Source organism: Spea bombifrons, chromosome 8 (assembly GCF_027358695.1).
Source record: "Spea bombifrons isolate aSpeBom1 chromosome 8, aSpeBom1.2.pri, whole genome shotgun sequence".
Lineage (NCBI taxonomy): Eukaryota > Metazoa > Chordata > Amphibia > Anura > Pelobatidae > Spea > Spea bombifrons.
This window is the reverse complement of record NC_071094.1, coordinates 45,001,477-45,025,121: the sequence shown is the minus strand read 5'-3', so window position 1 is coordinate 45,025,121 and position 23,645 is coordinate 45,001,477. Positions and strand designations below refer to the sequence as shown.

General features: G+C 48.9%; 2 protein-coding genes across 3 annotated transcripts in view; both read left to right on the top strand.

Annotated features, from left to right (window-relative positions):
* The window catches only part of LTBP4 (latent transforming growth factor beta binding protein 4), a 33,195-nt gene extending 30,234 nt beyond the window's left edge, over positions 1-2,961 (top strand). Inside the window, exons 27-30 of the mRNA XM_053473561.1 lie at positions 1,080-1,232; positions 1,371-1,907; positions 2,421-2,570; positions 2,748-2,961. Coding sequence (XP_053329536.1) covers positions 1,080-1,232; positions 1,371-1,907; positions 2,421-2,570; positions 2,748-2,896 — 989 coding nt within the window. The 3' untranslated portion in view covers positions 2,897-2,961. The remainder of the gene's footprint in view (positions 1-1,079; positions 1,233-1,370; positions 1,908-2,420; positions 2,571-2,747) is intronic.
* Positions 2,962-7,308: 4,347 nt separating this feature from the next.
* AKT2 (AKT serine/threonine kinase 2) lies at positions 7,309-18,963 on the top strand. 2 transcript variants are annotated; one of them, XM_053473057.1, is made up of 15 exons: positions 7,320-7,439; positions 7,903-8,065; positions 10,118-10,224; positions 11,537-11,671; positions 11,841-11,952; positions 12,206-12,362; positions 12,461-12,592; positions 13,706-13,771; positions 14,171-14,239; positions 14,350-14,472; positions 15,239-15,367; positions 15,450-15,664; positions 16,009-16,096; positions 16,850-16,952; positions 17,381-18,963. In XM_053473057.1, the coding sequence occupies exons 3-15, from the start codon at positions 10,179-10,181 to the stop codon at positions 17,458-17,460; spliced, it is 1,455 nt and encodes a 484-aa protein (XP_053329032.1). In that variant the 5' UTR covers positions 7,320-7,439; positions 7,903-8,065; positions 10,118-10,178; the 3' UTR covers positions 17,461-18,963. The 2 variants fall into 2 exon arrangements, with proteins under 2 accessions (XP_053329031.1, XP_053329032.1); XM_053473056.1 differs by lacking the exon at positions 7,903-8,065 and having other exon boundaries at positions 7,309-7,439.
* Positions 18,964-23,645: the final 4,682 nt, after the last annotated feature.

The window sequence follows — 23,645 nt, the reverse complement described above, 5'->3', positions numbered from 1 at the left end:
GCGTGATATATAGATATATATAATGTGTGTATATGTGTGCATGATATATAGATATATATAATGTGTGTATATGTGTGCGTGATATATAGATATATATAATATGTGTATATGTCTGTGCGTGATATATAGATATATATAATGTGTGTATATGTGTGCGTGATATATAGATATATATAATGTGTGTATATGTGTGCGTGATATATAGATATATATAATGTGTGTATATGTGTGCGTGATATATAGATATATATAATGTGTGTATATGTGTGCGTGATATATAGATATATATAATGTGTGTATATGTGTGCGTGATATATAGATATATATAAAGTGTGTGTGATATATAGATATATATATAATGTGTGTATATGTGTGCGTGATATATAGATATATATAATGTGTGTGTGATATATAGATATATATAATGTGTGTATATGTGTGCGTGATATATAGATATATATAATGTGTGTGTATATGTGTGCGTGATATATAGATATATATAATGTGTGTATATGTGTGTGCGTGATATATAGATATATATAATGTGTGTATGTGTGCGTGATATATAGATATATATAATGTGTGTATATGTGTGCGTGATATATAGATATATATAATGTGTGTATATGTGTGTGTGATATATAGATATATATAATGTGTGTATATGTGTGCGTGATATATAGATATATATAATGTGTGTATATGTGTGCGTGATATATAGATATATATAATGTGTGTATATGTGTGTGCGTGATATATAGATATATATAATGTGTGTATATGTGTGCGTGATATATAGATATATATAATGTGTGTGTGATATATAGATATATATATAATGTGTGTATATGTGTGCGTGATATATAGATATATATAATGTGTGTATATGTGTGCGTGATATATAGATATATATAATGTGTGTGTGATATATAGATATATATATAATGTGTGTATATGTGTGCGTGATATATAGATATATATAATGTGTGTATATGTGTGTGTGATATATAGATATATATAATGTGTGTATATGTGTGTGTATACACCTTTTTTTAACGTGGTCCTCTGTTTGCCCCCAGACAGTAACCTGGCCTTGTGCTGGCAGGAGATCGGGGCAAATCTTCTGTGCAGTCGCCCCCTGCTGGACCGGCAGACGACGTACACCGAGTGCTGCTGTTTGTACGGGGAGGCCTGGGGCATGAGCTGCGCTTTGTGCCCAGCGAGAGACTCGGGTGAGTAGCGCTGGATACAGCGAGCCGGGGGGGTCTGGGGCAGAATGAAGACAGGGAACGGGGGCGCTATTGCGTATAAAGCGCTGTTTTAGTCTGATTGGTTGGTGTTTTTTTTACCCCCCCCCCGTCTCTTCTCAGATGACTTTGAGTCCTTGTGCAACGTCTTCAGGGCGCCGGGGTACGGGGGTCCTGCTTCTCTTCCATCCGACCCGTACGGCGAGTACGGTCCAGAGTACGGCCCCCCCTATGGTATTCCATATGGTCCTGACGCTTACGCCAACCCACCTCCCAGAATATCCAGACCCGGATACGACGCCTATCCAGCGGCCCCCGGCGGCGGGCTGCCCTTTGGCTCCAGGTCATCGCCCTACGACCCGCGGGACTCCTCGTATGGTCTCCCCCCGTTTGAGTCTCCGGACTTCGACTCGGACGTTTCCTACCCGGACCCTTCCGCGGACGAAGATTTGAGGCCCCCCTACAGGAGGACAGAACCCGCTTACGACCCCCGCGTGCAACCATCGGCACCCCGGTCGCGGCCCAGGAGCCCGGTGAGCGGCCCCGGGCTGGGGTCGGAGGACGGGCGCAGGAGTCAGCCTTGGAGACCCGGAGGTCGGGATCCCGAATATCTCTCTCCGCAGCCCAACTGGCGAGCAGGACTGCGGGAAGCGTACGACGGTAACGAGTATTATTTCTCCCCATCGGGAAATCATTAAACGCACATCAATTATTACACATTCCAAGAAAAATAACCCTTCGTTTCATGTCTTTAGATGAAATTAACTAGTTTTACCCCCCCCCATCCATTATAATCCCTAGAATTCTAAAATTCACAAATGTGTCCCTTCTACAAAGTTTAGAAATAAACGATTTCGGTTAGAAGCCTCATAATCAAAATTCTGAACGTCCCGGCAGATCGGCCCCATCCGGCCCCCGTCTAGTCCCCTGTCGCTGTAAAGACTCAAACCTTAATCAGTCGTTGGTCTCGTCTTAGATTCAGGAGCCGTATGTCTATCCCATGCATGTTTAATACCCTCACTGTATTACCCTCTACCACCTCTGCTGGGAGGCTGTTCCATGCATGTTTAAATCCCCTCACTGTATGAGCAAATTGTTTAATGTTACAAAATAATAAAAAGTATCAGTAAAAGTGCCGTTTAGATAACGTGCCCCTTTGTGCTCCTCACGCAGACCGCTACGAGCAGTTCGAGGGGCTGCAGGCCGAGGAGTGCGGGATCCTCAACGGCTGCGAGAACGGCCGCTGTATCCGAGTCCCCGAGGGCTACACGTGTGACTGCTACGACGGCTACAGGCTGGACATGACGCGCATGGCGTGTATAGGTGAGTGCGTGTTGCGTGACGCCGTGGGATATCATGAGGTCTCCACAGCGCCGCGGTGGATTCTCTGCCGTTCCGGAGTCTTCTACGGGCAGCCTGGCAAGGGACGTCAGCGAGTCCAGCGATGGCCAAAATAGGGGGTCTGAAAATGTAAATTTCCCATTTCTTGCTTTTTTCCAGATATTAACGAGTGCGACGAAGCGGAGGATCTGTCCTTGCTGTGTGTGAACGGTCAGTGCCGTAACACGGAGGGGTCCTACGAGTGCGTGTGCCCCCGCGGCTTCGTCTTGTCCCGTCAGCACAACTACTGCGTCCCCTCTCAGCACTGAGACCCTCAGACTCCCCGCGGCCCCCCTGCGCGTCATCCTGCGCCGAGAGGGGCTTCCCACGGGGGCGTAACGGGGGGGCAGTGTATTTATTTCTCTGGATATTTGGGCAGTCGGGGCAGAAGCTGCGCGCCCCCGGGGGGGGGGGTCCCATACGTTAAACCCTTTTATCTAATACGGTATATATATGTTTTATAACTGGGGGGGGATATGGGACCCCTCTCCGCCATTATCCATCTCCACGGGCATTTTGGGAGCTGCAGTTACCCCATCGGGGCAGCTGCAGGAATAGCGTTGATGGAGACGGGGCAAAAAGTTTTCTCTGGGGGGGCTTTGTTTTTAACCATCAGTCGCGTTTTATATGTAACGGTTTCTAAAGATTTTCATCGACCCCACCCCCGCTACTAAAAATCAGTCGTTGTGCCCCAAAATACAAAGCATTCTCTCCATTTAGACAGGGGAGCTGAGATAACGGAGCTCATAACCCCCAAATTCGGGTTAAAAAGTGTTGATCCCCCCCCGGCCCCCCATAGATCATCAGGGGGGGCGATACTTGACATATCACCTATCGGAGCATTTAACGCTCTTTCTTTAATGCGGAATTCAGTATTTTTCCCCCAAAACCTTGTAGTTTGGGAATAAATGAATGAATTCTTTATCTGTAGCAGCTCATTGAACGTGCGGGTGGCTGGGCATTCTGGGAGTTGTAGTTAATTGCTGAAGAAGATAGTGGGACTTTTAGTTAATCCACCTGCCTGGAGAGCAACAGGTTAAAGTATTTGCATATATATATATAAATACCCCCCCCCCCGGGTATATTGCAATTAACCTTGGGATTTAACCCCGCGAAGCTTCCTGCAGCTGCGCATGTCTGCCGCGCCGGGGCCATCACGCCGTACAGCAGCTGCTATGACACACGTCGCAGACCCCCTGGCGTGACCGGATTCCCGTTCGCGTGTCTCTTTTCCGCGCACACGCAAGCCTTCACACGCGTCGACTTATTTCCTCCAAAAGAAGCATTTTTATTTTTGGGGGGATTTTTTTTTTTGTTCTACACGCAAATTGTGCCTTTTTTTTATACACTTTTTTTATAGGCCATGTTAATAAAATGAAATAAAATATCTATAAAAACCGATTGTGGCGATTGCTGTGAACGCCGGGGTAACCTGGCAACGTTCTGTCTGATTCCGAGGGCATTATCACCTTCACGGCTTTCACCGTAACTACATTCACTCATCTACACTACCGCTGGGCCGCTAGCTGGCAAAGCTTGCATATTAATTAGCTGGCTCCGCCCCCAACCTATAGCGGTATATAGGAAACGGACAGGTGAACTTTTATATACCGTGCAGGACGTGCGCTCGGCCACCATTTCTTTATATAGCGCCTGCAGATTCCGTAGCGCTGTTAGAACGTCCAGTAAGGAGAAGAGCTTACAATCTATGGCTGCTTGCTGGCATTAAACTCCTATCACCCTCAGACACAAAGGGAGGCGTATTTGAGGAAATGTCTGTTTTCTACCGATATTTATGTGATTTGGCATTTATATGGGGGGGGGGATCCCCCCCCAAATATCAGGTGTCCTAATTGGCACACCTGTGTTGAGGGGTGTGACAAGGTGGGAAGGGGCGGGCACAGTCCTCGCAGTACCTGGATATCCTGAACACGTCTTCGGGAAAAGCCGTTTAGATGTTATTTCAAGGCACCTGCCGGGGAGGAATAAGACAGTGATGGGAGATATAAGACTTTGGAGGGCATTAACCTTTTATGCACCAGGAGATCGTAAACAAACAGTGTTACTATTTCTATGGAGTTAATAAGATTAACCCCTTTTTGTCCTGATGACGTAAATAAAACTCAAGCACAAAACCCAGGACCTTTCCATTAAAAGGATTAACCATTTAGTAGCCGATTACATTGTTATGACTCGCGGGACACACATGGTTTCCAGATGTTGCTGACGGGTAACGCGCTGCCCCCTGCAGGCTGCGGGGCGTATAAACGGGGGGGGATTACCCTGCTTTACATCCAACATACCGCAGGGGGCAGCACTTTACATCTGCCAGCCATTAAAAATATGGCAACCGAGGGGGGGGGACTTCAGAATGAAGTCACCTGCGTTCAAGCAGGGATTCCAGCTGTGATAAAGCAGGGAGAAAAACACCGGGAAGCTCAGATTTTATTAACCCCTTAATGACAAAATGCGTTAAATCAGACTGTGTGACGCTTAGAATCTTTCCATGCACCCCGAGACTGGGGTAAAAACGCTGAGAATCTGCCCATCTCGCCTGCAAAGCCTTTCACTCCACGTGAGAGCTGCTGAGACTGCTGTGGTGACCCCGCCGGGTGCTTCTGTAACAGGGGGCTCCTGGGCGCCGGGAACCTGCTGCACCCACCTCAGCGCATCCCCTGCTGCCCACCGCAGGCATCTGATCTCTCGTATCCAATCAGACGAGTTCCTCGCATTCTTCATTGATGATAGAAGTGGAGAAGCCTCAGAGGTCCCTTTCTTGAGAAGAGGACGTCTCGGATGCTCCTTGTGGCTCCTAATGGGATGGAAAATAAATATACGGTCGTTGCGAGAAACAATAAAAGGGCCACATATGGGGTAATAACAGAGGCGCGGGGCAGGAGGAGGGTAACACCTGGCACACGGTGCGTTTCAGGTAATCTGCCAACAAACAACCCTCGCCCCTCCCTCTGCCCGGCCGACGCGTTTATCACCCGAAACACAGCCGCACCAGCCAACCGGCAGCGACCCCGGCAGCAGGACTGACGTGACCCCGGGAGAAGCGGGCAGAGCGGGGGCAACAGGCCACGGAGGAGGCACGGACAGGGCACATGCTGCTGGGTGTAGTGCAACAAGGTAATGACCTCTACTACTTCTTTAGTGCGGTCTGTCTGTCTGCGTGCCAACCGCGCCAACCATGCCAACCACGCGCATTCTTTATTTATTACAGTCATTAAAAAGCCACAGGGACTGTCTCTTTAACCCTTTAAACAGGTTGCTGTCATTAGGTCACTTTACACGGGACTGTCTCTTTAACCCTTTAAACACGGCGCTGTCATTAGGTTACTTTACACGGGACTGTCTCTTTAACCCATTAAACACGTCGCTGTCATGAGGTCACTTTACACGGGACTGTCTCTTTAACCCATTAAACACGTCGCTGTCATTAGGTCACTTTACACGGGACTGTCTCTTTAACCCATTAAACACGGTGCTGTCATTAGGTCACTTTACACGGCACTGTCTCTTTAACCCATTAAACACGTCGCTGTCATTAGGTCACTTTACACGGCACTGTCTCTTTAACCCATTAAACACTGTGTCTCTGTGCTCGTGTTGGTCTCCCCGGATCACCTTGCTCCTTATCACACACAGAGTAAACACGCTCGTTCTCGCTCGCTCCGGATGTAGGAAACACTACAGGGTAAATATTTTCCGGCAGAGTAATGAAAACAAAGCCGGGAGTGAGGAGTGTGAATGGGAGGCGCGGCCGGCGCGGTGTCCCGGCGTAGTACTCGCGCATGCTGAGAGCGACACAAACACCTGAGCAGGTGTGCAGGATGTAAACACGGCGCGGGGAGCAGCACACAACAAACAGCGCTCTTCCCTCGCCTGGGGGTCCGCGGACGCCACATGAGAGACTCCGCAGGCAATCCAGGCATACGAGAGCGCACGCTGTTATTAACCTCTCCAGTGCCAGAACAGGGGGGGCAATGAATGGAGGTTTACCATAAAACATCTAGGGTTGCCACGTGTCTTGATTTTCTCAGGACAGTCCCTAGCTTAGAGACTTTGCCCCCACGTTCTGCGTTTACTTGTAATGGGACCCCCCCCGTGAACCGACATAAGACCCTGCACTGCTTGGGTTCCTGTGTGCATGCGCGGGTTGGTTTTCCAGCAGAGGGGCAAGTAACTGCTCTAGGGGGAACACTTGGGGCAAACCGTATGTTTGGAGGAGGTCACTGCATATTTGCCTTGGAACTCTCAGGGTTTTTGCCCCATCTCAGGGTGAAGGGGCAGATTATCGGGGTGACATATTCAGACTCTACATTAAATATATAAAAGGCTCCCAATTGGTGCTTTTGATCCCAGTATGTTATGGCTGATCTCCCTGCTTTAATACAGGTGACTCAATTAAGTGTCTTTTGGTATAATATGCCTGAGGAAGAGACCTGAGAGGATTTGGTATCAACGTGACTCTCCTTCTCTCCTGTGTTTTTACACTAACACGATACCAGCTCTCCTCTTTTATCAATTTAATGTATCGATAACGCGTTGCCATCAGTAAAGATGGCGGCAACGGTCCTTCCTGCTCCCTTGTGTGACGGAAGCGGAGATACCCGCAGCCTTTAGTCCCTCTTTAGCCCTGAGTTGGTTCGCCCTCAGTAGAGATGGCGGCCGCTCTGCTTCCGGTGATCTGCTTACTGGCGGCGGAAGTAGGTGGGTCCTGCAGCCTCCATTCCCTGTAGCGCCTCTGGTGAGGACTGAGCCATGAGAGTGGGAATCGCCTGGCGGAGAGGAGCCTGAGCCCGGCAGGTGAGAGGGGCTTCACCTCGGGGGTCCGGTCTGTGTCCGAGGGGCCACTGGTGGGGTACGGTAGCCGGTTGTGAGGGGCCTGTGGGTGTTTACGCCGCCTGAGGCCTGTGTGTGGGGGCGGGGAGGGGTATTAGCTGTACTTCGAGCCCTATACAGGGTACCCTTCCCCCCGGCCAGCTACATTAAGGCCCAAGCACCGTAAAGCGGATTAGGGCTGCAGCCCTCGCCACTCAGCCAGTGACCACTACATGCACGGAGGGTATAATGGCCCTTCCCGGCCCCCGTATACAATGTATCCAGACTTCAGCGGCCGGTGAGCCGGATCTGATAATGTGGACTGCAGGTGGCTGAATGTGATGGGGGTTGCATATAAGTATTTCATCGCGTGATGAGCCGGTTAGTTGTTGGTCTCACAGCTTCCCCTACAAATTTCTCTAAAATCCAATTTCTTACCCCATTTTAGGTTTCTAAATCATATTTTCCCCGCCGCTGCTGGACGTTAACGCGCTTGGCGCGGTTTGGTAGCCGGCCCCCTGACTGCCCACCGGACTTCCTTTTCTCCCTTTTGCCGCCGGCGTGTTATTTACGGTGTCACCGAACGTCTTCACCAGACAACCAATCATCCGGTGATTTATTTTTAACCGTTTGTTTTGTCTCCTTCAATAAATTGCCGAAAATAATTTAGAATTAAACCTCTTCGATATTCCCATAAAATATAGAATAATATACATTGATAAATAATAACTAATGCCCAATTCTTATATAATATTCAGTGCCCCCCCCGGGGGAAGCCGTCAGGAGCTCCTCGGGAACGAAACGGAGCGGTTTGAGAGTCTGCGGAGCTCCAAGGGTTTCCTTGAGGACTTAAAGACAAAGCGTTACTATGGAAACCGGATACTGGACATATATTTTATTATGATATTGTTGTTTCGGCCGGACCCAGAGTCCATAGGAAAATCTAAATTATTATTTATATAGCACCAACAATTCCCGCAGCGCTTCTAACAGTCCCTACATTCAAAGGCTTAGACGGCCCGGTACAGAGGGCTCGGCTCGTGAGCTTGCAATCTAGAATTTGTTGCTTTCTGTTATTATCATTATTATTCCCTTATTTATCCCCCCCCCGTCTTATGATTCTATTTGCTTTTGTAATGCAGACGCTGGGGGACCGCATTACGTGACGCGCGGACCTCGGCCGAGGCGGTCTCATGGACTGTCAGGGGTCAGTTCCGCGGCGGGGTTTTAGTTTAGTTAGCCGCGCACACGCGTGTTCTTCCTGATTCACCCTAGATCCACACATTTAGCAATCTGTGATAATTAGCGTTATTAACCCCTTTACTTCCTGGTGCCGAGACGGGGGGCCCCCAGGAGTAGGTGCTGTTGCCGTGGCAAACTGTGCTGTGGCATTTCAGGAATTTGGAAGGTTACAGGATCGGTCGCTGAGGCCCTCCTCGGCCCTGGTCTGGGGGGTGCGGGGGCAGGGTGAGCCTAGTAACCCCTGTCATAGGGGCCCTTGTCTTCCCGGGGCCCTTTCTAATTCGGGCTCCTCTCCCGTGCAGTCCGCGTGTTATAGTAGGGCGCATGCACGCGTATCTACTACCACCATCTAGTTCAAGGGTAGGGGGGCGTCTAACGCTTTGCTGGGGGGGGATAAGTGGCTTTATATTTCTTCCTTAGAGGTAAAATAGGGATATTATTTGTATAGCGCCATCGTATACCGTAGTGCTTGGTTTTTTTGTTGTTGGGGGGTCTCTGTCGCTGGCTTTGGATGCCCCCGCAGAAGTTTCTTTTTATATTTATACTTTCTACGGGTTGCGTAAAGATGTCGGGGTTTGCGCCGTGTGTGTTATGGAGCTTGTGAGTGACCCCCAGCCCCCGGGAAGCATGCTGCAGTGCCATGGGGTTCATGCGCGGCGGCCCCTACGGCTCGCGTCTGCACGGTTTATAGACCCCCCTCCGGCGAAGGAGAGGGTCCGCACTTCCACCTATCCAGTGAGAGAGGAGAGCGCGGATCGGCTTGTTTGCTCATCCGCTGTCCAAACAATAATTAGGATTATCTCCGCTCGCCCATCTGTCTCCCCCCCCCCCGCCGGCCCTCCGTGCCCAATGATCCCGTCTGCTTGTTCCGAGCGGCTGGACAGAGAAAAACACCATCAGGTGACCCCAAGTGTAATGTTTGTCTCAGTATTTATTCTGCGTGGGCCGCGGGGCATCCCTCCTCCGCCCGGCGCCTGATCCCTGCGCGGACTATCGATGCTTTTCGGAGGCAGAGTCCAGGCAGATAAGGATTTGCGGATTGAGACGGCGGGCGGAATAAATCCGTACCCTGTGCAAAAAAATCTAAGCGGTGCAGGAGTGAGCGTTCAGACGGGAAATATATGAAAAATTGGTGTTTTTTCTAATTTTGGCTAGTTTTTACTAAATTTCTCATCCTAAATTCTCAGCTAATTATCTACCGATGGTCCCAAAATCCCCTGGGCCTGAAGGGGTTAAGCGTCTGGGGGGGTAAATGTGTTTGTAAGACTCGTCCCTCTCTGTTCTGCCGTGGCAGGGGGGGAGTTTAAAGGGGAGAACACTCCGGATTTGGGCCGGTCGCCGTCTAAACCGCACACCGCTGATCTCTGTTTCATAAATGTTCGCTCCTGACTGTCTTTTTTTTTTCCTTTTTTCCTCCCCAGAGCCGCCGCCGCGTTTCCAAGCCCCGGTTTCCTCATTGATTGCTTTCCTCTCGGCGTCACCATGAACGAGGTGATGGTGGTTAAGGAAGGATGGCTTCACAAAAGAGGTGAGTGTGAAGTAGGTGGTGTATGAATGTGTGGGGGGGGGCAAAAAGCATGGCGGGGGTGCAAAAGACGTAACGTCTCCCCGAACGAGAGGGTTTGGCGCTAAATGTTAAATTTTTCCTCCCTCTCAACAATTACTGGGGCGGTTGTAGATAAGCGGAACAGCCTTCCATTAGAGGTGGTAGAGGCAAGTCCAGCGAGGGAATTCTAGCTCTCGGCTTCAGGCTGTTGGACGGCAGAAAACATTCTGTACGGGAGACTAAAGGGGGGGCGCTGTGATATTAGGGCATCGGTGGGAGGGGTCGGAAGGACCACGGGTGCGAGCAAAGCCTCTATTGGCTGAGTAAGTCGGTCGGATGTCGCCCTAACCAATAAGAATCCTCCCCGTTTGCTCCAATCAGAGGGCTCGGATGTTTTTGTGCTTCAGGGCCCCCTGATATTTTGTATCTCGATCTCGGATTCCTGAAATACCAGAGCCGGATTCCAAGCGCACCTCGTCCCGGAGGCTCCGATTTCACGGCGCGAGCCTCTCCCGTGTGATAGCGAGCGCGTCCGCCGCGATGATAATAATAATATTATTCTCCTTCCTGGGTCGGAGGGTTCCCCGATTCAACTGGCGAAGCCGGCGGTGCGGGGGTTAAGTCCGCTTTCCCCGTACAAGCCCGGAATAGACGCCTAATTTAAATAAAACACGTCGCTCAGATCGTAAGCACAGAAAGGGTTAATGCCACCGTTGCTGGTACCTTCCACGCGGCCGACCAACTCCTGTAACCGGACACGGCTTTCCCAAGATAGCAACTAATCGGGTCGCTCGTTATACCGGCCCGTCCCCGGGCCCCCCGGACAGCTAGCGAGCTGCTGGCTCCTGAAACCGCGTCCAAATAGGGCCAACCGGTACTAATGACAGCGACATGTTTAAGGGCCGGCCCCTCGTAGGGCCACCGGGTACTAATGACAGCGACATGTTTAAGGGCCAGCCCCTCCTAGGGCCCCCGGGTACTAATGACAGCGACATGTTTAAGGGCCGGCCCCTCCTAGGGCCACCGGGTGCTAATGACCGCAACATGTTTAAGGGCCGGCCCCTCCTAGGGCCACCGGGTAGTAATGACAGCGACATGTTTAAGGGCCGGCCCCTCGTAGGGCCCCGGGTAGTAATGGCGGGGACGTGTTTAAGGGCCGGCCCCTCCTAGGGCCCCGGGTAGTAATGGCGGGGACGTGTTTAAGGGCCGGCCCCTCCTAGGGCCCCCGGGTAGTAATGGCGGGGACATTGGGGTCTCCTTTACTCTGGGGTTGAGTCTCTCTTTCTTCTTGTAGGGGAATACATAAAAACATGGAGGCCTCGATACTTTCTTCTGAAGAGCGACGGCTCGTTCATCGGGTACAAAGAGAAGCCGGAGACCTCCGAGCACAGCCCTACCCTGCCTCCCCTCAATAACTTCTCCGTTGGAGGTGAGTGGCACGCTTGGCTTGCGCGGTTATGGCCGCCGGCGTCGGAGGAGCGTGGCAGAGGCTCGTGGGTTTGGGGTATCGGGAGGAGCTGGTCCTCGCGCGGGGGGTCTTTGCCGGGGGTGCGGATATTTTGGGGTCATCTTGTGTCGTTTGGTTCTCTCTCCCCCAGAATGCCAGCTCATGAAGACGGAGCGCCCTCGGCCCAACACGTTTGTGATCCGATGCCTGCAATGGACGACGGTTATCGAGCGGACGTTTCACGTGGATACCCCGGAGGAAAGGTATTTCGCCCATTTTAAACATGGCCGCCGCGGCATTTTGGGCGTTCCCGAGCCGTGCCCCTTTCTGCTGGTCGCTCAGATATTATGGGATGGATGGGTTCGTCCGGGTTCCAGGGGACGTGGCCGCGACGTTATCCTTCTCCGTATCTCTGCACGTCGCCGGGTGGCCATGTTGGTCGTGGCGGAAATACTCCGGGATCGGAAGGTGGCGTCTCCGTGTAACGTTCCTCCCGTTCCTCCGTCTTTGTTGTAGGGAGGAGTGGATGATAGCCATCCAAACCGTGGCCAACAGCCTGAAGAATCAGGAGGCCGAGGAAGAGGAGACGATGGACTTCAACTGCGTCTCTCCCAGTGACGCCCCCAGTACCGCGGACATGGATGTGGCCGTGTCCAAAGGACGCCCCAAAGTGGTGGGTATTTTACCGGGCAACGGATTATACGCTTGTGGGTCTCGCTCTCTATCCTGCGCAGGCTGTCACTTCGGGTCTGAGACTCTCTCTCTCTGCAGACGATGAATGATTTCGACTATCTGAAGCTGCTGGGGAAGGGGACGTTCGGGAAGGTGATCCTGGTCCGGGAGAAAGCGTCCGGTCGCTACTACGCCATGAAGATCCTGCGCAAGAAAGTCATCATCGATAAGGCAAGAGGATGCACTTCATTTCTACGCGCACTCTCATACATACACTCACTCTCTCTCTCTCATACATACACACTCACTCTCTCTCTCTCATACATACACACTCACTCTCTCTCTCTCTCTCTCTCATACATACACACTCTCTCTCTCTCTCTCTCATACATACACACTCACTCTCTCTCTCTCTCTCTCTCTCTCATACATACACACTCTCTCTCTCTCTCTCTCATACACACTCACTCTCTCTCTCTCATACATACACACTCACTCTCTCTCTCTCTCTCTCTCTCTCTCTCTCATACATACACACTCTCTCTCTCTCTCTCTCATACATACACACTCTCTCTCTCTCTCTCTCATACATACACACTCTCTCTCTCTCTCTCATACATACACACTCACTCTCTCTCTCTCTCTCTCATACATACACACTCTCTCTCTCTCTCATACATACACACTCACTCTCTCTCTCTCTCTCTCATACATACACACTCACTCTCTCTCTCTCTCTCTCTCTCTCTCTCTCTCTCTCTCTCATACATACACACTCACTCTCTCTCTCTCTCTCTCTCTCTCTCTCATACATACACACTCTCTCTCTCTCTCTCTCATACATACACACTCTCTCTCTCTCTCTCTCTCTCTCTCTCTCATACATACACTCTCTCTCTCTCTCTCTCTCTCTCTCTCTCATACATACACACTCACTCTCTCTCTCTCTCTCTCTCATACATACACACTCACTCTCTCTCTCTCTCTCATACATACACACTCACTCTCTCTCTCTCTCTCTCATACATACACACTCTCTCTCACTCTCTCTCTCTCATACATACACACTCACTCTCTCTCTCTCTCTCTCTCTCATACATACACACTCTCTCTCACTCTCTCTCTCTCATACATACACACTCACTCTCTCTCTCTCTCTCTCTCTCATACATACACACTCTCTCTCACTCTCTCTCTCTCATACATACACACTCTCTCTCACTCTCTCTCTCTCATACACACTTTCTCTCGTATATACGACTGCGTTCTCCATCCCTTTCCCGTGAGCAGCCGCTCGGGGGTCCGGTCTGTGAATCCCACCTCACTGACTTTGTTTGATTTCAGGATGAAGTGGCTCACACGGTTACAGAAAGCAGAGTCCTGCAGAACACCCGACACCCTTTCCTGACGGTACCCGCGCTCTTATTCCTCCCCTGCTGTACAGGATCTGTCACTCATCCCATAACCTATATGACGATTATATTAAAACAGAACATGTAAAGCGAGCAGATTCCCCGTACATTATATAGATGTGTAAGGAACCCCCTTATATCTACCCGAGGGAGCAGCTGTCTTAACTACCTGTTCTCGGGACCTGCAGGATTATTCCTCCCCGTTAGGCAGCCTTTGTATAGAAAGGGAGAGAACTTCATAGTAGGAAATTGATCAGAAAATGCTGAGTCTGCCACAGGCAAGTAGTTATTTTTACAGCTCTGACTGTTTCTCTGAGTTTATCTTTAATGAGATTTAAGAATCATTTTAAACGCTTATTTATTCTTCTTTAATATTGACTTATTCCTCCCCATTCAGGCGCTGAAATACGCGTTTCAGACCAGCGACCGGCTGTGCTTTGTCATGGAATACGCCAACGGCGGGGAGGTGAGCTTCAGAAAACCCACCTTTTCTCCTCTGCGCTCGTCTCCGTATTATCCGGGGGCCGCTGCCAGCTCCTCCGTTCGATTAAATCCCCCCCCCCCTTTACCTTCCAGCTCTTCTTCCACCTGTCCCGGGAGCGCGTCTTCACCGAGGACAGGGCGCGCTTCTACGGCGCCGAGATCGTGTCCGCTCTGGAGTACCTCCATTCTCGAAACGTGGTATACCGGGATATTAAGGTACGCGGGTGTATATAATGTGTATATAATGTGTATATAACGTATATATAATGTGTACATAACATATATATATATAATATATAAAGTATTGCGCTTTATCTTTCCAACGTAACAATTTTCAGATTCACCAAAAATTATTAAAAAAACAGAAAAAATATAACTTCCATTTCCTTCGGTTCCCGGATGAGTCCGGCTCCGTGATCCGCGTCGCACCGGAAGCTTCCATTCATCTGCTGGCTGCAAATATATAAATAATAATCTAGTATTTGCCTGAATATAAGTCACCTAGCCTTATAATCGAGGTCATCTTTAATTCAGACCCCTGGTCCTCAGATATAGCACTTTTGTATACAGGAGCTGGACTACATATCCCATGATCCTCGGGCTGCGTTAAGGTAGACTGACCATCATGGGCCGGGTTCCTAAAGATGTGCTGCTCGTCTCCGAGCCATGAAATATGGATTCAATTTATCACCCCACATTATTACCCCCCAGTCCTCCCCCCTACTCTACATAAACATGTATCCCCGTAGGGTCATCTTATATTCAGGCACTTTCTTTTCTTTTCAATGAGATCCAATGTTCGGGGGATCATTTTATGATTCAGTAATGGAATCGGAGGTTGTAACGTTGCGGGGGTCTTCCCGCTATGTCCATTGCGGGGGTCTTCCCGCTATGTCCGCACGCGCTGTTCTTACTGGTTATACTGGGGGGGGGGTCGCCCGGCAGGCTCTTGGGTAATCCAGGTTTTTCATTCCCTTCTCAGCTGGAGAATCTCATGCTGGATAAAGACGGTCACGTGAAGATTACCGATTTCGGTCTGTGCAAGGAGGGCGTCACGGCTGGCGCCACCATGAATACTTTCTGCGGCACCCCGGAGTACCTGGCCCCGGAGGTAACCGGCGAGCGCCTCCGTGTGTCGGGATCTCGTTGGTTTCTAACGAGCGATGGGTAAAGATCCTTCCTGTCCCCCCCAGGTGTTGGAAGACAATGACTACGGCCGGGCGGTGGACTGGTGGGGGCTCGGGGTCGTCATGTACGAGATGATGTGCGGGAGGCTCCCCTTCTACAACCAGGATCACGAGAGGCTGTTTGAACTCATCCTGATGGAAGAGATCCGCTTCCCGCGGACTCTGTCTCCCGAAGCCAAGTCTCTCCTTGCCGGCCTCTTGAAAAAGGATCCCAAGCAGAGGTAGGTGGTCGGCGGGCAGCCGCTCTCCCCGGTGGATCGCTTCTGGTTACATTGTGACAGTCGCTCTCCTTGATGGATTGTGGCATGGTAGATAAGTGGAACAGCCTCCCAGCAGAGGTGGTAGAGGGTAATACAGTGAGGGTATTAAACATGCGCGGGATAGACATACGGCTCCTGAATCTAAGACGAGACCAACGACTGATTAAGGTTTGAGTCTTTACAGCAGGACAGACAGACGGGCCGGACGGGGGCCGATCTGCCTGCAGGTTGTGGCTTTGTATTGCGTTATATATATGGATCGTTAGGACGCTTCTTAACTAAACCTTTTCCTGTGTATTTTGCAGGCTAGGAGGGGGTCCCAGCGATGCCGAGGAAGTGATGGCCCACCGGTTTTTTAGTTCTGTTAACTGGCAAGACGTCATCCAGAGAAAGGTAACGAACGTTCGGTGGTCTGGGATTTTGCCCTGGGGGGGGGTGCAGATGTCTTTGCCCGTCGTGTATTTCCGTGTCGGGGGGGGGGTGGTATCTTTTGGCCCGAGTATCCTCCTCGCCTTTTCCATTCGTATTGATCCTTGAGCCGTGGATTTAGCGACGGGTGCGAGCGCCTGTACCCTGTTATACGAGGCATGCGCGATCCCGCGATCCGGGAGGTGTCGGTGCTGACCACGTGTATCCCGATCAGTAATGCAGAGCTATAGAGATCCCTGTGACCAGCGCAGAAAAATCAGGAGAGGGAGGAAAAAAACGATCAATATTAAATTGAATAATAAAAAAAGTGAAATTTATCAGGGGCCAGTGATGTCACCATGACATCACTGAATAACCAGAATGAGGAATCTGCACACTCAGAGATCACTGGCATCAAAAAATCTCAGGGGGTCTCGAGCCACACTGCCAACCGTGCAAAAACAATAAAAAAAGGCACATTTTAAAAAGTGCCCCTTAGCCCTACCACTACCACTAAAAAATCATAAAATTATATAAATCATAAAACTACCCCCAAACCCCTTACACCGATAAACAAAATATAAAAAAAATCCACAAGATCCGGCCAATCAGGATGAGAGAGAATCTTTACTTTCTAAACGTGTTTGAGCTCCTTGAATCGTCTGTCACCGGGCTCCGGCCCCTCCGTGGGCCGTTTGTTTCGCTCATTAAAATCCTCTTCTCTCCGACTTCTCGCAGCTAACGCCGCCCTTCAAACCTCAAGTCACCTCGGAGATAGACACGAGATACTTCGACGACGAGTTCACGGCTCAAACGATAACCGTTACCCCGCCGGACCGATGTGAGTAACCGCTAAACACGGGACTGTCTCTTTAACCCATTAGACACGGCGCTGTCATACGGTCACTTTACACGGGACTGTCTCTTTAACCCATTAAACACGGTGATGTCATACAGTCACTTTACACGGGACTGTCTCTTTAACCCATTAAACACAGCGCTGTCATTAGGTCACTTTACACGGACTGTCTCTTTAACCCATTAAACGCGGCGCTGTCATTAGGTCACTTTACACGGACTGTCTCTTTAACCCATTAAACACGCCGCTGTCATTAGGTCACTTTACACGGGACTGTCTCTTTAACCCATTAAACACGTCGCTGTCATTAGATCACATTACACGGGACTGTCTCTTTAACCCGTTAAACGCCTCGCTGTTAATCCGTGCATGTATCGGTTTCCGTCTCACCCCGGTCCTTTCCCCGGCAGATGATGAAATGGACGCGTTGGACTCGGAGCAGCGCGCTCACTTCCCGCAGTTCTCGTACTCGGCCAGCATTCGGGAATAACTTCCCATCTGAAGAGAAGCCGGAGGGGACGTCACAGACTTTCCGCTGAAAGAGTCGCCCCCCGTGGGGTAGAAACGTTTTTCCTCCGGCGGGGGAAATCCTGCGCACGTCTCTGACTGTTTGCCGTGGGGCCCCGGGCCCTCAGCGCGTCCCCACGGGGCGGATAAACATGTTTTCTCTTTGCCTTCTTACTGCTGGTGCAGTCATCGGGATCGTAAGCCATAGCAATGGAGGGCGAGCAACGCCAGCCATCCCACAATCCTCTGCAACGTCTGCCTCTCCTTCCCCCGGGCCGTCTCGCCAGAGACTGTAACGGTACTGAGATACCCCGGGGAGGGTAACGATTCTCCGCTCGCTGACTGGGGAGGAAGTACAGTAAAAAAAAATACTGCCACGGTTGGTACATCACGGCAACAATGAATTCTTTTTTTCTCCCCTTTTTTTGCCCCCGTTTGAGAATTAAAGCGTCCCGTACTATTTGCAGTGCCGTGCTATAATATAAAGCTCTATGGTTCCTTTACTACAGCGGTGCAACCGGAAAATCCGCCCCCCACCCACAGGATCTTGGGTATGAAAATGACGGAATCTTTTCACCTTCGACCCCACGCCGGATTTTTGGAATTAAAAAGGCAATTTTTTTTCTTTCTTTCATTCTATTATCTATTGCCCCTGCCCCCCCCCCTTTTTGAGCCCCCAGCCTGGGGTATTTTAGTTAAACCAATCAGAATGAATTCTGCGCTTCGAGGACTCCGACTTGTCGCTCGGCGGCTTAGCTCGGGCTTGTGACTTTAAGAAATAAAGTATTCTGATTGGCTGTGGCTCGATATATAACGCCCGCCAACCAGTCTTAGTCGTCTGTGGATCATACCATTGACTGGTTGGGGGGGGGGCATGCGTTAGTGTATTACCCGGTAATGCTCATTCTTCGCGTTCAGTATCGTTTTAAACATGCTGGGCGGCCGTAGCGCAACTCAACTACTTCTGAAGCAATATATATATTTTTTCAATTTAAGGGATTTCTAGGAGTTTCAGCTTTTTATGTAGACGTTCGTGTTTAAAGGGGCAGTCCCACTATAGTGGGTCGAAATATATACCTATGTTTTTAGTATATGCTTAGGTGTGTCCTCTCCTCAAAATAACTTGTTTTTGTTATTTAATTTAATAGTTTTTTTGAATTTCTCCTTTAACCCTTTTTTTGCTTAATTTCAGCATATCATGTACTCCAGATTCGTAGTTAACGTTCAAATATGAAAGGGAAGGGAAAAAAAAACACTTTTAACCTGTGCCTGGATAGACTGACATAGTCTTATAACCAAAAACGAAACACGAAAAAACAGCTTCTGATTGTACAGAGAAAAAAAATATATAAAAAACAGCTATTATTGTACCGGGACTGGCCCTTTAAAGAATGCCCGGCGCTGTTTAGCGGGCGAACCTCGCTCTTTTGTCAGAAATTCTCTTTTTTGTAAATGTTTTGAATGAATACACGGCTTTTCCTCACTACGCTGTCTTTGTGGATATAAAAAAACAAACGATATTTTAAGAATTGCCTTGTTGTGACATTTGCTATGAAATGGGTTCCTCGTGCTGTGATTGATGTGAGTGACCAAGCAATAGATTTCTTAATTAAATAAAAAATAAAATTAAAATCCCCAGCGCTCCGCACCAGGACTATAACCCCTCTCCTAACCGGGTGCAAGGGGTCCGAGTCCTTATCATCCAATCCACCGGCTTACACCCCATGTTTTTAGTTTTTGCCCCATAATATATTTTGAGGCAGCTGCATATCCGCTATTTGTATGATTCTCGCTCATTTATCCGATCCCGAATTACTAGACAACCCCCCCCCATATCATACTGCCTGTGGGAAACAATAGAATGGCTCAGTCTTAATGACCCCGTCCGACTCTCTGACTAATGAAAGGCTATGGAGGAACGGACTTCATTAGCGTCGCCATAAAGCATCAGCTCAGTGCGGTGTTTGAGCCGGGAAAATCACCCAAAATATCACATGACTGACAGCGACGGCGGCCCCCAGGTCTGCAGATAAAGGGGGGTTATTGGGGCAAAATGAGATAAAAACCAGACCTTACTGTTGGGGGGTTATATCACTGTATACAGCGCTGGGAGTTATATCACTGTATACAGCGCTGGGAGTTATATCACTGTATACAGCGCTGGGGGGTATATTACTGTATACAGCGCTGGGGGGGTATATTACTGTATACAGCGCTGGGGGGGTATATTACTGTATACAGCGCTGGGGGGGTTACATTACTGTATACAGTGCTGGGGGGTTATATTACTGTATACAGCGCTGGGGGGTATATTACTGTATACAGCGCTGGGGGGTATATTACTGTATACAGCGCTGGGGGGTATATTACTGTATACAGCGCAGGGGGTTATATTACTGTATACAGCGCTGGGGGTTATATTACTGTACACAGTGCTGGGGGGTTATATTACTGTATACAGCGCTGGGGGTTATATTACTGTATACAGCGCTGGGGGGGTATATTACTGTATACAGCGCTGGGGGGGTATATTACTGTATACAGCGCTGGGGGTTATATTACTGTATACAGCGCTGGGAGTTATATCACTGTATACAGCGCTGGGGGGTATATTACTGTATACAGCGCTGGGGGGGTATATTACTGTATACAGCGCTGGGGGGGTATATTACTGTATACAGCGCTGGGGGGGTTACATTACTGTATACAGTGCTGGGGGGTTATATTACTGTATACAGCGCTGGGGGGTATATTACTGTATACAGCGCTGGGGGGTATATTACTGTATACAGCGCTGGGGGGTATATTACTGTATACAGCGCAGGGGGTTATATTACTGTATACAGCGCTGGGGGTTATATTACTGTACACAGTGCTGGGGGGTTATATTACTGTATACAGCGCTGGGGGTTATATTACTGTATACAGCGCTGGGGGGGTATATTACTGTATACAGCGCTGGGGGGGTATATTACTGTATACAGCGCTGGGGGTTATATTACTGTATACAGCGCTGGGAGTTATATCACTGTATACAGCGCTGGGGGTGATATTACTGTATACAGCGCTGGGGGTTATATTACTGTATACAGCGCTGGGGGTTATATTACTGTATACAGCGCTGGGGGTTATATTACTGTATACAGCGCTGGGGGGTTATATTACTGTATACAGCGCTGGGGGTTATATTACTGTATACAGCGTTGGGGGTTATATTACTGTATACAGCGCTGGGGGTTATATTACTGTATACAGCGCTGGGGGGTTATATTACTGTATACAGCGCTGGGGGTTATATTACTGTATACAGCGCTGGGGGTTATATTACTGTATAAAGCGCTGGGGGTTATATTACTGTATACAGCGCTGGGGGGTTATATTACTGTATACAGCTCTGGGGGTTATATTACTGTATACAGCGCTGGGGGTTATATTACTGTATACAGCGCTGGGGGTTATATTACTGTATACAGCGCTGGGGGTTATATTACTGTATACAGCGCTGGGGGGTTATATTACTGTATACAGCGTTGGGGGTTATATTACTGTATACAGCGCTGGGGGGTATATTACTGTATACAGCGCTGGGGGTTATATTACTGTATACAGCGCTGGGGGTTATATTACTGTATACAGCGCTGGGGGCTTATATTACTGTATACAGCGCTGGGGGGTTATATTACTGTATACAGCGCTGGGGGTTATATTACTCTATACAGCGCTGGGGGTTATATTACTGTATACAGCGCTGGGGGTTATATTACTGTATACAGCGCTGGGGGGTATATTACTGTATACAGCGCTGGGGGGTATATTACTGTATACAGCGCTGGGGGTTATATTACTGTATACAGCGCTGGGGGGTTATATTACTGTATACAGCGCTGGGGGTTATATTACTGTATACAGCGCTGGGGGTTATATTACTGTATACAGCGCTGGGGGGTTATATTACTGTATACAGCGCTGGGGGTTATATTACTGTATACAGCGCTGGGGGTTATATTACTGTATACAGCGCTGGGGGTTATATTACTGTATACAGCGCTGGGGGGTATATTACTGTATACAGCGCTGGGGGTTATATTACTGTATACAGCGCTGGGGGGTATATTACTGTATACAGCACTGGGGGGTTATATTACTGTATACAGCGCTGGGGGGTTATATTACTGTATACAGCGCTGGGGGGTTATATTACTGTATACAGCGCTGGGGGTTATATTACTGTATACAGCGCTGGGGGTTATATTACTGTATACAGCGCTGGGGGTTATATTACTGTATACAGCGCTGGGGGGTTATATTACTGTATACAGCGCTGGGGGGTGGGGTATGGGTGTATAAATATATATATGGGGAGCAGAAGATAAGCGAGAAGATGAAAAGTGACAGTGAGAGAATAAAACAGAAGGAAGAAAAACTGCAGGAGGCAGAAAAAGGAGTGAAATTCCCGGCTCCTCCTCTGTGATTTCTCCGGCCCCAAAAGTCCGGCAATAAATATTTTGCGTGGTAATTAAACGATTTTTTATATCTGCATTTAGGAAAGAAAAACCAAGCGACTTTACATCCAACGGCCGCTTCCTGGGGTGACCTGCAGCGGGGGAGAGGGCGGGGTTAACAAACACATAAAGCAACAACAGGGGGCCGGTCACTGATTTATCTATACATTATACAGGGGCCAGTCACTGATTTATCTATACATTATACAGGGGGCCGGTCACTGATTTATCTATACATTATACAGGGGGCCGGTCACTGATTTATCTATACATTATACAGGGGCCGGTCACTGATTTATCTATACATTATACAGGGGGCCGGTCACTGATTTATCTATACATTATACAGGGGCCGGTCACTGATTTATCTATACTATACATTATACAGGGGGCCGGCTCACTGATTTATCTATACATTATACAGGGGGCCGGCTCACTGATTTATCTATACATTATACAGGGGCCGGTCACTGATTTATCTATACATTATACAGGGGCCGGTCACTGATTTATCTATACATTATACAGGGGGCCGGCTCACTGATTTATCTATACATTATACAGGGGCCGGTCACTGATTTATCTATACATTATACAGGGGCCGGTCACTGATTTATCTATACATTATACAGGGGCCGGTCTCTGATTTATCTATACATTATACAGGGGCCGGTCACTGATTTATCTATACATTATACAGGGCCGGTCACTGATTTATCTATACATTATACAGGAGGCCGGTCACTGATTTATCCATACATTATACAGGGGGCCGGTCACTGATTTATCTATACATTATAGAGGGGCCGGTCACTGATTTATCTATACATTATACAGGGGGCCGGTCACTGATTTATCTATACATTATACAGGGGGCCGGTCACTGATTTATCTATACATTATACAGGGGGCCGGTCACTGATTTATCTATACATTATACAGGGGCCGGTCACCGATTTATCTATACATTATACAGGGGGCCGGTCACCGATTTATCTATACATTATACAGGGGGCCGGCTCGCTGATTTATCTATACATTATACAGGGGCCGGTCACTGATTTATCTATACATTATACAGGGGGCCGGTCACTGATTTATCTATACATTATACAGGGGGCCGGTCACTGATTTATCTATACATTATACAGGGGGCCGGTCACTGATTTATCTATACATTATACAGGGGCTGGTCACTGATTTATCTATACATTATACAGGGCTGGTATGTTATGGGGGGGTAATTGCCGGTATGCTGGCGCCACCTACCTATGAGCAAGAAATATACAAATCAAATCGACATCACCTGGGGTATCTGTAGGTTTAACCCCTTAAGGACAACAGGCGGTCCCTAAACCCATTGAAAACAATGCATTTTGAGCCCGTACATGTACGGGCTTTGTCATTAAGGGGTTAATGTATACGCTGTTTATTACTAAGTAATAAAAGCTGAATTCTGATTGGATTCTCTTGTTTTTTACCCAATTTAATTAAATAAGCCATTTCCTGCAGTTTCTATACACATTATTGGGCGTAATAGGAGGGGTTAAAGGGAGGGCTATATGGAGTAGTAGGAGGGGCTATAGGGAGTAATGGGAGGGCCTATAGGGCGTGATAGGATCCGCGATCCGCTCCTCGTTTTACCCGGAGCCGGTGATTACCCACA

What these genes read in the sequence shown, in the direction of transcription:
- AKT2 (XM_053473056.1), top strand. Translation starts at nt 10,179, where the DNA reads ATGAACGAGGTGATGGTGGTTAAGGAAGGATGGCTTCACAAAAGAG. An exon ending in CAATAACTTCTCCGTTGGAG is followed by an intron (nt 11,672 to 11,840) that starts GTGAGTGGCACG and finishes TCTCTCCCCCAG; the next exon opens with AATGCCAGCTCATGAAGACG. An exon ending in GTGGATACCCCGGAGGAAAG is followed by an intron (nt 11,953 to 12,205) that starts GTATTTCGCCCA and finishes TCTTTGTTGTAG; the next exon opens with GGAGGAGTGGATGATAGCCA.